The sequence below is a fragment of the Medicago sativa genome, chromosome 4 (assembly GCF_051527215.1).
Source record: "Medicago sativa cultivar Bolivia chromosome 4, Bolivia_mono, whole genome shotgun sequence".
Classification (NCBI taxonomy): Eukaryota; Viridiplantae; Streptophyta; class Magnoliopsida; order Fabales; family Fabaceae; genus Medicago; species Medicago sativa.
The window spans coordinates 79,029,172-79,042,913 of record NC_140752.1 but is presented as its reverse complement, the minus strand read 5'-3'; the positions used below and the strand labels follow the sequence as shown (position 1 = coordinate 79,042,913).

The 13,742-nt window shown below is 32.5% G+C and overlaps 1 protein-coding gene, 1 long non-coding RNA gene and 1 pseudogene across 2 annotated transcripts; 1 reads left to right on the top strand and 2 right to left on the bottom strand.

The window, feature by feature from the left end:
• Positions 1-2,045: 2,045 nt before the first annotated feature.
• LOC146932302 (strychnine-10-hydroxylase-like) lies at positions 2,046-8,150 on the bottom strand. The gene is made up of 3 exons (XM_085703947.1): positions 6,980-8,150; positions 5,640-5,734; positions 2,046-2,763 (listed from the first exon to the last, which is right to left on the bottom strand). The coding sequence occupies exons 1-3, from the start codon at positions 7,086-7,088 to the stop codon at positions 2,134-2,136; spliced, it is 834 nt and encodes a 277-aa protein (XP_085560073.1). The 5' UTR covers positions 7,089-8,150; the 3' UTR covers positions 2,046-2,133.
• Positions 7,225-7,840, bottom strand: LOC146932303 (strychnine-10-hydroxylase pseudogene; annotated as a pseudogene).
• Positions 8,151-8,759: 609 nt separating the features above from the next.
• LOC146932301 (uncharacterized) lies at positions 8,760-13,440 on the top strand. Its single transcript, XR_015008390.1, has 6 exons — positions 8,760-9,747; positions 11,623-11,787; positions 12,147-12,459; positions 12,541-12,840; positions 12,914-13,015; positions 13,183-13,440. It is a non-coding gene; the product is annotated as an uncharacterized LOC146932301 (long non-coding RNA).
• Positions 13,441-13,742: the final 302 nt, after the last annotated feature.

Sequence of the window (13,742 nt, the reverse complement as noted above, 5' to 3'; positions counted from 1 at the left end):
GTTGCTTCCGAACTTCCAAAATAAAGGCGTCTTAATCGTACTCAATCCTATTTAAGTAAAACTAATTACTCGTTGTCTTCTCTTATCTAGCTCGCCTGTACTTTGTACTCCTCTTCTTTTTCCTCTTCATTCTTCTAATTAAATATCTCGCCCATTAACTTATCATTCTCCTATTGAATCCGAAGTAACTTGCCCACTCCATTACTCTCTATGCAAATATTTCCTTCTACGAAGTTGGAACTAAGTTTTCTAGAAGTAGTAATATATTTAAGGATGAAAAGTCCAATCTATTGATTCAACATATTAACTATTATACTACTGATAGTGGCGAGAATAATAACAAAGTGAATGTAAAGAGACATGTACTTCTATGTTAAATTCATAATACTCCAAAACTGTTAACTATCTAAAAATTTCTTCCAATCAATATAGATTTTCTTCGAATATATTGGGCAAAATAATTTCTTCAAATCGAAAGTGTAAATATGTTGATGTTCTTATCTGATGGTGATGGGGCGGGGTATTCCTTGCCGAGTCAACTGCTCATCAAACCTCACGCGGCTTTGTTGAAATCTTCGTTCCACCTTGTTTTGTAGAATTCTCCGGACAAAAACATCAACATATACTTGAACAAGTCATGTTAGCCACTTTTAAACCAATTAACAAAAAACCTTATAATATTACAAAAAGACAAAACAATTCAGCTATTAAATACGACTTTAAAAAATATGTCCATAAGAAAGCTAAATTAATTTGAAAAGTGCTTGGAAACTCTATCGAAAGCTACCATTACCTTTTGTTATTTTTAATTTATATATATATATATATATATATATATATATATATATATATATATATATATATATAGAAACCGTGTGGTATTCATGGTATGTGAGATTTTTCAAAGCCAAGACATTAACTCAATTCAATATAGTCTGCTTGATGACGACGCCACGTTACAAAACTTAGCTTTATATTAAAAAAGGAAAAGAAACGACATAGCATGCATGTGTAATATGCAGAAGCATAACTAAACTTAAATAGATATTGATATCGTTGCCATCTTTGTAAATTAAAACAACCACATACTTGATATCGCGAGTAATAAAAAGATATAACCTGGGACCTGCTTTGATCGAAGGTTTTGTCTGAGCTTTTGATGCTGTTTCCGCAGAACAAGCAACAAAACAAATCGGACAAAACGATTGCACAAGAGTCTTACGATGTGAAACTTTAAAGAAGGAAGAAACAGTAACTCATCGGCTAGATGGATTGATGACCCACAAGCTGATGATATCTTTCATCACCGTGATGTCTGACCGATTCGATGACGACGTCGTTGAGGCGATGAAAGGGCAAGGGTGTTTCCAAATCGCCGTTAGGGTTGCGATTCAGAGGTGAATTATAATTTTAAATCACGATTAGGTTTGCGATTTAGGGGTGAGGTGTGGTCTAGGTTAGTTTTACCGGTTCCCACAAACGGCGCCAACTGTACTTGCAGAAAAGTACGGTAAGGAATACTAGGAGTCTAGGGTTTGGACTGATGATTAGATCCCCCGAGAATGCTCTCAAGAGTAGTATTTATAGCCTGTCGTGGGCTTGGGTTTCGGTTGCTTGGTTCCCAAGCAACAGGGGTATTTATGTATTTTAGGCGGTTTCTAGAGGTTTCTAAAAGCCTAGAAGGGCGGTGCCTCAAGGCGAGCGCGCCAGAGTCTCAGGAGCCCTTCTGGAGGGCGCCTGAGCCTTTCTGGAGGTCTTAGAGCCTTTCTGGAGGGCTTCTAAGCCTTTAGGAATATTATGACGGTTCATACGTTGATATTGGTTGCTTTATTACTTTTAACGAATTCACAACAGATTCAATGTCAATAAAACACCAAATACAACTTTATAGATACACATTCAAAATTCCACTCTAGTCGGTAATCTATCACGTAATAAACGCGAACCAAAAATACAGATTTTTGTAGGCACCAGTTTTCCAAAGTCGGTACACCAAAGCCACAAGTAACTATCAAATTATGCGTTATAGAAAAAACTGGACAACATGAAGTATGCTTGTATTTGCATTTATTTGACACCCCGTTGAGGAGAATTCGTGTTTATTTATTCTTACGTGAGACATAACCTTGAGCATTAATTTTGACTAAAAGCTTTAGGAGACAAACGTGGAGTGAGAATGACTTCTAGTGGAGAGGCTTTGATTGTGGTGAGCCCGCTTTGTTCAACCATATCAACCGGCCCTCCATCTTTAGTCACAATGTCAAACCCATGCAACAACGTAGCAAGTGTTATTTGCATAAGTTGAAGACCAAATGAGATTCCAGGACACATTCTTCTCCCCGCACTAAATGGAATCAACCCAAAATGTTTGCCCTTGACATCGACATCTTTGTGTGTTGTGAGGAATCTCTCTGGTCGAAACTCCAATGGATCTGAATATAACATTGGATCACGTTGAAGTTTCGAAAGGTTAGTTATGAGCCGCGTACCAGCTGGCACGTGGTATCCACCAACAGTACAATCTTCAATGGACTCATGAGGTACATTGAGTGGCGCGGCTGGGTACAAACGTAATGTTTCCTTGATAATGGCTTGGAGATACTCAAACTTTGCTAAATCTGATTTTATTGCCATATTTTCCATACCAATTTGTGCATCTAATTCTTGAATGGCTTTGTTTAGAACTTCAGGATTGTTAAGAAGTAAAGATAGAGACCAGGTCAATGTTGCTGTGGTAGTGTCTGTACCGGCTAGAATTAGTGCCTGCAAAATATTACAATAATAGTATTTTTTATATTTTTTTTAACACTTATCAATTTTCATCAGCTAGTTAAGATAATTGAAAGTTGTAGTATTTATAATGTCGCGTCTAAAAATAATCTATGAGAACATTCAGTAGTTTTCTTTTATTCATCTTTCGGTGTAACTCCTCAGTAAAATATAATTCTCCCAAGTTGAAATTGTATTTTGAGTCAATTAAAAAAAATATTCATATAGAATGTTAAACAATATATATTAAAAAATAAAAGAAATTATAAAAATGACAGGTAATTAATTTAAAATAAGTTAAATAAGATATTTACTATAAAATTTAAATGTGCCTTTGTTATTATTTGAGAGTTTTAAAGTAGCATAATATTCTCCAATATTGTTAAGATCAGAGGTGTTTAAGTAGGATGGTCCCGATCCGGTGCATATTCAATATATAATTTTAGTGTCGTCAATATTACATATTCAGAGACATGTATTTCAAACACTTAAATATAATCATATTTGTAAGCTTATGTACTTTATCATTTTATGTTATTAACATAGATGTTATGAGTTTATTTGTAGATTTATCTTTTTTGTTTTTATCGAATTTGTATCATATCGATTTACTCTATCTATGTCTTAGTTAAAAAAAAAGTTGGTTCAACCCGATCTATTGTAGCCCCTCAACACTTTTTACTCATATTAAGAATTACCTAGAACAGTGCAATTAATATGTATGATATTTCTATACATAATGAGGGAGTGAATAGCTCATTTAATTTAACTGATAGATCAAAGAAGGTAAGAAGTAAATGTCGAGGGTTTTAATCGTGATAAGAATTAGAACATCCTAACATACTAATCACCTTTTGTGTATAAATACACTCAAGTCGACCTTTCATAGTTTTAGGTAAATTTATAGCACAAGTAAAAGATAAAAAAAAAAAAAAGTACAAAAATGTATCTAATCTTATGATAAAGGACAAACAAATGTTCCGTGAAGGTAAATATATATATTATGTTATATTATATATTTTTTAACAAGAATTATAGTATATATTTTTTATGGAGGTGGATTTTTTTTTAGAGCAATTTTGGTGGTGGTGGAATTATAGTATATTATATGTGTGCATGTATCCATCGACACACACTAGTAGAAAACAGTATTTAACTATTTTCTTTTGTCTGTAAAAAAAATAGCTATTTATTTTCTTTTGAAAAGGTCTATTGTGATTTAATTTTATAATATTTACTATCATTTTAAAATCCTAGCCGCCCAAAAAAAAAAATCCTAGCCGCCCAAGACAATTAAGATTGAAAATGACAATAAATTTCTTTTGACAAGGAAAAATGACAATAATTTAAAATTTCTTTTATGTATAGACAATTAACCAGCTTAAACTAAGCACATTACACATTCACAACAGTTTGATTGATTTACTCAAATTATATAGTTTAAAAGTTCTTTGTCAAAAGAAAGCCAAAACTTTTATATCTTTTTTTTGAACAAAAAAACTTTTATATCTTTGATCTGTCGGTATCTAAATGGTTGTCTGTGGCTGATATGTATCAGTTAGGGTGAGGGGAGGAGGGTGAGGCGTGGGTGTGAGGCGGAGATTGTTTGCTTGAGAGGAGGAGCAGGTGGGGGAACTTACATCAATTCTTCAGTCTGTGACTTTGCAGGTGCAAAAGGAGGACAGATGGCTCTGGAACTTGGAAAAATCTAATGTTTTTTTTCTGTTCGTAGTGCTTATAATCATCTTACAGCTGTGCCTACAGCTGTCAATCCGGTTGATGCAAAATTACTTTGGCATAATGACATTCCTCTGAAAGTAGTGATTTTTGCTTGGCGTCTGTTTCGTAATAAACTGCCTACAAAGGATAACGATTCTCGCATGTGCGCTAGTGGATGTGGATCTTTGGAAACACTTAATCATTTATTTTTACTTTGTTCAATATTTGGGGTTGTTTGGTACTATATTTATTCTTGGCTTGGTATTTCGTCGACAGTTCCATATGTTGTAACAGATCATTTTATTCAGTTCAGCTATCGCGGTGGCGACACTAGGGTGCAGCAATCTATTTTGCATTTAATTTGGTTCGCAATTGTGTGGGAAATATGGAAAGAAAGAAATAACATGATCTTCAATGACAAAGAGTGTTCGACAACGCAGGTAGTGGATAAAATAAAGCTACTTTCCTATCGGTGGTTGAAGGCGAAATATGTAGATTGTCCTTTCAATTACCATGGTTGGTGGCTTAGTCCGCTTGTAATGTTGGGCATTGCTTAGTTGTTATTTCCTTTTGCTTTTGCTGTTTTTCTTTGGTTCTGTTTTGTAAATATTGGTTGACTATTTCTGTTCTTCTTGGCACACCTTGTGCTAGGTAGAACCTTTTGTTTTGTTAATATATTCCATTTTAGCGTTCTCGTGAGCTTAGCTCAGTTGGTATGTTTGAACCTCGGCCACAACAAAAAAATATATTCCATTTTAGCCTCTTAAAAAACTTTTATATCTTTGGCTTTTTAATTTTTAATTTTTTTAAAAGACAATAGTATTAAAATAAAAGTTATCGCAATAACATAGGCGGTCACAATTAAACACTTCAAAACCAAAATACTACTACGAGTTAATTCAGATTATTATTTAAATTATATATGATCAATTATATAATTATTTTAAAATAATTTAAAAATTGTATATAATCGAGTTAATTTATTAACCAAATAAGTTGAACTACACGTGGTTTAAATTCGACTCATATAACTAACAAACTAAATTTTCAAGTTATTGGTTACATGAACTAGACTCAACGAATTAAATATCATTTTGAGTTTTCAACTATATTCGAGTTTGCTCGTTTCACTAAGTAACAAAGTAACATACCAGACAAGTTGCCTTGATTGTAGTGTCAGCATCACGACCGTCTATATCTTGATCATCAACGGTGGAAAGGAGCACATCCATGAAGTCAAGTTTGCGGAATTTTTTTTTTTCTACCTTACTTTTTTGCCAAAAATCCAAAAATACCCTACTTTTAAAAAAAATTCCGAAAATGCCCTACTTTTTCTGTACCACCTGACACCCCACAACTCCAAGTTGTGGGGTACCCTGAAAGTTGGTGAAATTTTTGTCTTTATTATACCCCACAACTCCAAGTTGAGGGGTACTTTATTTTCTTTTAATTTTTTAAATACCCCACAAGTCAAGATTGTATGGTATTTTTAAGGTTTTTTTAAAAAAAAAAATTAAATACCCCACAACTCCAAGTTGTGAGGTACATGAAACTTAGGCCACGCCAATTATCCAAACAATTTGAAATTTAGTTTTAATAAATTAATTAATTAAAATATGTTATTTCATCTAATTAATGTTGTAATGTGTAATTTTCATTTTAATATGGTTAAAAAAAATATGTTATTTACATTTTAATAGCAAGTATTTTTAATAATTTGTTGCACTATTTTGGACAATATATTAATAATGTTAATTTAGACATTTATAATAAAGTAATTATAATAATAATCATAATATTTATAATTATTGTAGATTTTATTGTTTTTTTTAAGGAAATTATTGTAATTTTATATGTTATATAATTTTATTAGTTTATTCCAATTAAGTTCTTTTTTTTTATCAACTACAGATAACAATGACGAATCCCAACATGACCATATAGTAAATCATCATGAAAGAAATCGTCGTCTAACAATTCTCAAACCGCGTCGTAATGATCCAAGGCAAGTCGCAAGAAGAAGGCTTGGGAACAGGACATTTTTTATATAATAATTGTAATTTTATTTGTTATATATATTTTTTTAGGAAATTATGTTTTTTCTGATTTTTTTTTATCATATTATACAAAATTTGAAAGAAAAAAAATTGTGGGAGACACATTTTTCGGCACCTCAAGGTACCTCACAATTTGGAGTTGTGGGGTATTTAATTATTTTTTTTTTAAAAAAACCTTAAAAATACCACACAATCTTGACTTGTGGGGTATTTAAAAAATTTAAAAAAAAAATAAAGTACCCCACAACTTGGAGTTGTGGGGTATAATAAAGACAAAAATTTCACCAACTTTCAGGGTACCCCACAACTTGGAGTTGTGGGGTGTCAGGTGGTACAGAAAAAGTAGGGCATTTTCGGAATTTTTTTTAAAATTAGGGTATTTTTGGATTTTTGGCAAAAAAGTAGGGTAGAAAAAAAAAATTCTCCAAGTTTGCCGCCGGCCGGTTTCTTGTTGCGTTTGTGTTGATCAAGCCAAACTTGAACAAAATCATCTAACTCTTTTGCTGTTTTCTTCATTTCCTTCTGTTTTCCATCCAAATCCATCTTAAAAACGGCAACGTGTCAGATATAACAAATGAACCTGTGAGATCGAAAAAATCCCGAAGTAATTTTCTAATCTGTTGGTTCTCTTCCTCATCACCATCAAAATGTTTTCCTGTTACTGTTCTAAACATAACGTTTATAGCTATATCACCAAACCATCTTTTCATTTCAGTAATTGCTTTTTTAGAGTTACCATCTTTCTTCATCTTTACCCAAAACGAGTAACTATTTTTCATAGCTTCCTTTACCTCAGATTCCATTACATGTTTGAGCATATCTATACGTTGAGCTGAGAGGACATGCACGGTGGATATCTTACGCACTGTACGCCAATAAGAACCATAAGGACTGAAACCTACCATGGAAAAGTCATACCCTAAAATTTCAAAGGCTGCAGATTTGGGACGTGAAGCAAAGGCTTTGTCGTTTATGGTGAAACACTGTTTAGCAATTTCCCAACTGCTCACAACCAAAGTTCGATGAACACCTAAACGGATGGTGAAGATGGGTCCGTATTTATCGGCTAAGTTTCCCAAGGTGATATGAGGTTGCTCGGAACTACCTAAGAGGTGGAGGTGGCCGATTATCGGCCATGCGCCGGCAGCTTCAGGTGGTGGTGGTGTCTTTGAAGCTGGACCGATAGTAATATTGCGGTTTCTACGTAGCCAAAAGATAACAAAGAGAAACAAGAAAGTGGTGCAGATTGTAAATGGCAAGGTTGATAGTGAGAATGAATTATTCATCACATCCATATTTGGCGTTGGAAACTATAGCTAGAGCTGTAAGCCTGTAATGTGATGTTGGCTTCTAATTAAGCTGCCTGTATAGATTTGAATTTTGTTTTTTTTTGAGGGAAGACCCACTTGCCTTAATTAATTAACGACACTTTATTTAATGGGATTTGCTAACGATTGTCCTCATAACATTAAATTAAGAAATTATCCTTTAAAAATGTCCAATAATTATTAAATACAAAAAAATTTATAAAAATCTTTCATTTAAGATGCTTACATTTAAAGTTCTTAAAGAGTGATTTGTAACACTTAAAAGAGCAGTGACGGATCCATAAATTTTAATAAGTGGGGTCAAAGTTATATCATAAAAATTTATATAAAACTATAAATGCGTAAGCCTGCAAAAATTATATAGGTTATATTTATAATTGCTTTAAAATGTTGATTTTCTTAAGATATTTTTCCATTTTTAGCGGAGTATAAAAAATATGGGTCCTGCTAACCGGTGCCCCTGGAGGGTTAAACATATTATAAAGGGGAATTATTACCATAAAAGGAAACTGCTTTTGACTTTGTTATAAATTATTTACACAATTTCAATGCATTAACTACTATAAAATTTTCTTTTTCATATCCTTAACCAGTGCCTCGGGGGCATCGGTTAGCATTTCCCAAAAAATATAACCCTAATTAATTATTTTTTCAACCACCGACTTCAATCACAAAGCCTTTTTCAACAAATATAAGAATAATTTAGAATATAATATTAATAGTAGTTTTATGGTCTTGCTAACGATATGCTCTAAGAAAATTGGTTAATAATTTCGTAAAAAAAAAAACTTAGAAATAAGCGTTATTTTTGTCAATATAATAATTACAACAACTTTTTATAAAGAAATTACTTCTTTTAATTTCTTATCTAGTGCTCTTAGATACTCATTAACATCCTTAGTTTTGTAATTTTTTATAGTGTTATGAATGAATTATGTGAAGACAATATTATATATGTGGAGTCAAACTACATAAATATCAAATTTAAGTTAAAAATATAACAAGTAAGTGGTGGCAAGTGGGGTCGGTTGACCCCATTACCCCCACATTAAATCCGTGCCTGTTAAAGAGTGCTCTGCGACACTCGTTATCATTTCCTTTGTTTAATTAATCTCAATAATCTATATCATATCATGTTCTTATATCTATATTTTTTTAGCAAAGTCCTTATATCTATCTATTACTAATATATTAAAATTAATGTCCACCAGTTTTTCTAATATCATGAGTTTAACTTTTAATATCACTAATTTAGAGGACATGATCATTTTGCAAATAATTTTAAAGTTAATTATTATATTAATGATCCAACCAATTTTTCTTATTCGTACTAACATCATATATTAATGATGGGTCTCTACTCTCCAACCAGTTTTAATATCTCTAGTAATTTTATTTTTCAGCCTAATTTTATTATTTGTTTGTTTTGTTTTCAGTTTGTTATCACTACAAGAAAATTGTCACTTTGCAACACTCAGATTGCGACATATTGGCACAACTGTTGCAATGTTGTTTTTTTTAATGATTTTTACGGCGGGTTATACGACAGTTTTCTCAACTGTCGCAATGTTTGTTTTTTTTGTTGAATGACTTATAGCGCGAAATGAAAATTGAGAGCGCTATTTCCCAAAAAATTGGCTCCCTCTCATCTTTATTTTCATAAAAATAAATAAAAAACAAAAACATGAAAAATCACAAATCCTTCATGTTTCATCGTTCCAACAAAACCCCAAATCACTTCTCACATAAGTTCCTTTTCCTTTCTCTCAACAAAACCCCATATCGTTCCAATTCCCGCTCGCTCAGCCATACCCCAAATCGGTCCAATTCTTCACTCACTCACACAGCAAATCGTTCCAATTCTACTCATCACTGTAAGTATCTTTTCCTTTCGTTGATTTTCAACTCATACACTATTATTTCATCGAAAATCCTTCACCCGCTCACTCAATAAAACCACAAATCGTAAGTGTCCTATCTCACACTATCTCAACTCGTTCCAATCCCTAAAAGCCAAATATCTTCTCTGTGTAAAACCCCAAATCAGAAAGGGTTGTTTTTTTTTTATGGGTTGTTTTGTACTTTTTTTTACTTGTTTGAATCTCAGGTTTAAGAAAACATCTTTATTTTTTTTATGGGTTTTTCTTGTTTTTAAGAAAAAATTGATTATGGGTCTTTTTGGTTTTGTTTGGTGGGGTTGAGATTTGTTTATTTAGAAACAATTTTAAAAAAAAAATTGGGGTGGTTCACTGGTTTCTTTAGTTGAATACATCTTTTTTTTGGTTGTGTCTACCTTAAAAAATTGAGATTGGTTGTTTGGTTTATTTATAAATAAAAAAATGATTTCACATTGCTTTGTTTTGTGCAATCATTGCTGTTTGAATGCTGACATTTTGTGTTTATTGGTTAAATGATGTTTTATAAGTTTATTTGTGTGCTTTGTTCTGTTGATGTAAACATGCTGAAGTTGAAATAATGAGTGCTTGTATGCGCACATGCCGCTGGTCTGTTACTTTTCTGCTGTTTTTTCGATGGTCTGTTACACTAAACTTCTATGTTTTTATGTTGCTTTTTGCTGTTATTTTTGCTGCTGTTCTGTATGAAAATTAAACAGCTGCGGCTTGATTAATATTGAGCGATGAGCTGCAATATTTGTAATGTCTTTACTGTTATACTTGGAATTGTGGTTAATGTTTGTTTTGGTCTTTAGCTATTGAAAAAAATAATAGAGATGAGGTTTTGTGTTAATAATAATGTGAATATGAATATGAATGTGTTAGTGGCTATTTTACTTGTGCATTAGATGCCTTAGAATATGGTATATGATAATTAATATTAAGTTATATTACATATCAAAATGAGATATATGGATGTAAGAAATGAATTATATTTCTTAACTTCACCATTTGAACAGATAAGTGATTTATGCAGAGCCTAAACACACTTTTACAATGTACGAAGACATCATGTTTTCTTTTTCATTATGAAAACTTGACAATAATTCTAAGAAATGTATAGAAATATTTTATTTTATTTTGTTTTGATTGAAACTTTGGTGCATACATGTTTTGATTTATGGCTGTAACCTTGCAAAGAGCATATAAAATCAATGGAGGTAACACATGGCAAGTGTTTGTTCCCATGTTGTAGTGAATGGACTTGAATTCAGTGCTCAAGTGAATTCTCACAATTTGTAGTAGTGACTCTCAGCTGCCATCTGCTACCTAACGGTTCAAACACACAGTCAAGATCTTGATAGTTTCACATAGTGTGAGATCTTGGCTGTTCATTTCCAATCCGACGAACGTTATCAATTACTCGTGTAGTGAAAAATTCATTCTATTTTCTAAAATTGATAACGTATTCTTGTTGTTTTAGCTATTCCTGTTTTGAGGTGGGTTGAGTTGGTCTTTTCTAGTCATTTTGGTGTGGCAGTTTTTTGGAGGTGGCGTGTCTGGTCTGAGTGTTGGGGGATCAGCTATGGTTGTCTTTGCCTTGTTGTCCCCTGTTTTCCCTATCTGTTCTGGGTTGTAGGGTTCAGTTGCAGCTGTGCTTGCCTTGATACTCTGGTGTTTTGCGCATTCTTCTCTAGTTTTAACCATTTCTTAAATATTCAAGGACTTGTACACTTGATAATATATGGAAAGAAAATTTATCGATGATCTTATTTATGGCTAATTTTGTATTACACGAGATACTTTTACTTATCTTGTGCATTGTTTTGACTTGTTTATCATCAATGCTTGTAGTGTAAGTGTTTTTGGAGTCTCAACCTTGTGAAAAAGATGACACCATATGAATATGCACGGTGCAAAAGAATTGAAGTTATTAATAAAAAGATTCACGCTCTCAATCTGCCAATTCTCGCCCAATCCCTTGTCGAATCATCTTCTGCCACTAAAAAACCTTCATCGGTATGATTTATTGATTCTGAAGCTTTAGAACCTTTTTTTTATTGATTTCTGATTCATCGGTTTAAAGGATAATGTATCTGATATGTTTAAAAGAACATATCTTTATTTGATTTCTGATTTCTTGCTTATTTGATATTGTTTAACTGTGTTATAGACATCTGTTGCAAACTCATTCTCAAACACTTCTCAACTTAAAGAACCTGAATTTAACTTTATAGTGAGCTGTTTGCATTCTTATCTATATATTTATAATGTATTGTTGATGTCAGATGTTGTTTATGGCATACTGCGATTATAGTTATTTTTTCTTTGTTGGACCAACCAAATCCCTCCATATTTATGCTTGTGATCTTATTTAGTCTGTGAAGGGTCGTTCAAGGTTTGTACAACCTGAAGCTCTTGAGGCAGCAAACAAGAAGGGCCTCCGTTCGCATGACTTACCACAAGCCCCTCCACCACCTACACATGTGACACCACCACCTGCACCAGTCCAAGAGACTGAACTGCCAACACTGCCGGAAGGGTCGTCAACCAGTGGGAGAAGCAGCTGGTTTTTTAGCGAGTTTTTTGAGTAACCTTGCTAGAATGTATAGAGACTTTCCAATAATGTTTGAAAGTTGGGACAAAATTCCAGAGAAAACAAAAACTAAAGTTTATGATGAAAAAATATAGGTATCATTGATATACAACTATATATTTCTGATTTATTGTTTCTTTTGTTTAGTAACTATTATTTTATGTTTATGTTTCAAGACAAAATTTGTTGTTGATGATGGAGAACACAAAAGCTATATTTTGACAAGTATTGGAAGGAAATGGAAGGATGAAAGATGTCGGTTGTTCAAGGAACATTATAAATGGGATCTCCCATTAGAAGTGAATCTTGCGAATTATCCAAGTCATATTGACGCAACCGATTGGGCTCTTATTGTAGCATATAGGCGGAAGCCAGACACGCAAAAGAAGGCGCGAAAAAATGCAGCAAATAGGAAAAAACTAACGACCCCTCATACGCTAGGAAAAAAGTCTCTTGCGAGGAAGAAAGATGAGTTGGTATGATTCACTCAATCTGTCATTGATCAAATACTTAATTGCACAAGTACTTATTATATGTGGTTATTTGTAGGAAGTGAAAGATGGTCGAGAATATAGTAGGGGAGAAATGTTTTCAGTTTCTCATAAGGACTCCAAAGGGCTATATGTCAATGAAGAGGCCAAGAAAAAAGCTGTAAGTGCTTTGACTTATTACTTGGTTGTTTGGTGTTATTTTTACAAGGTCTGTTTGACTTGTTTGTTTTATTTTATTATCCATTTTGAATATTGTTGTTTTTCTTTTGTTTTGAGTGTTAATGAGTACTTTGATATTGCTAATCATTGTCTTATTTTATTTTTCAGCCAACAAACACAGAATCACCAAGAGATGGTGTGCGCTCCTCCGAGTCTAGTTACCGCCTTGAGAATCATGAGCAACATCACTAGGGATATTTAGATAAATATTATGAGCTAACGATGATGTACTTTTTTGTATAGTCAACCATTGAAATTCACTAGTATTTTGGTTTTTGAATGTTTAAGCTTCTTTATTTCTAGTTTTAATCAAGTTCATTCAATGTATGGATCTGAATGTTTAAGCTACTTTATTTATAGTTTTAATTAAGTTCAATGTATATGGATCAACAATCATACTTTTGGATGGTTTATATGAATGAAATTAAGTAATTTGCAGTTATATATTATTCCATTTTACGTATTTATTGATTAATAGTTTCATTTTAATTTAAGATTAATTGTTATTTATTCAGCTGTCAAAATTAATCTAATGAAAATTGATAAATAAGAAATATTAAAAAAAATGAAATTTATACATTTGCGACGGTTTTAAACTGTCGCAGCAAGCCTATAAGAGCCATCAAAACAAAAATAAAAAAATCACATTGCGACAGTTACAACTGTCG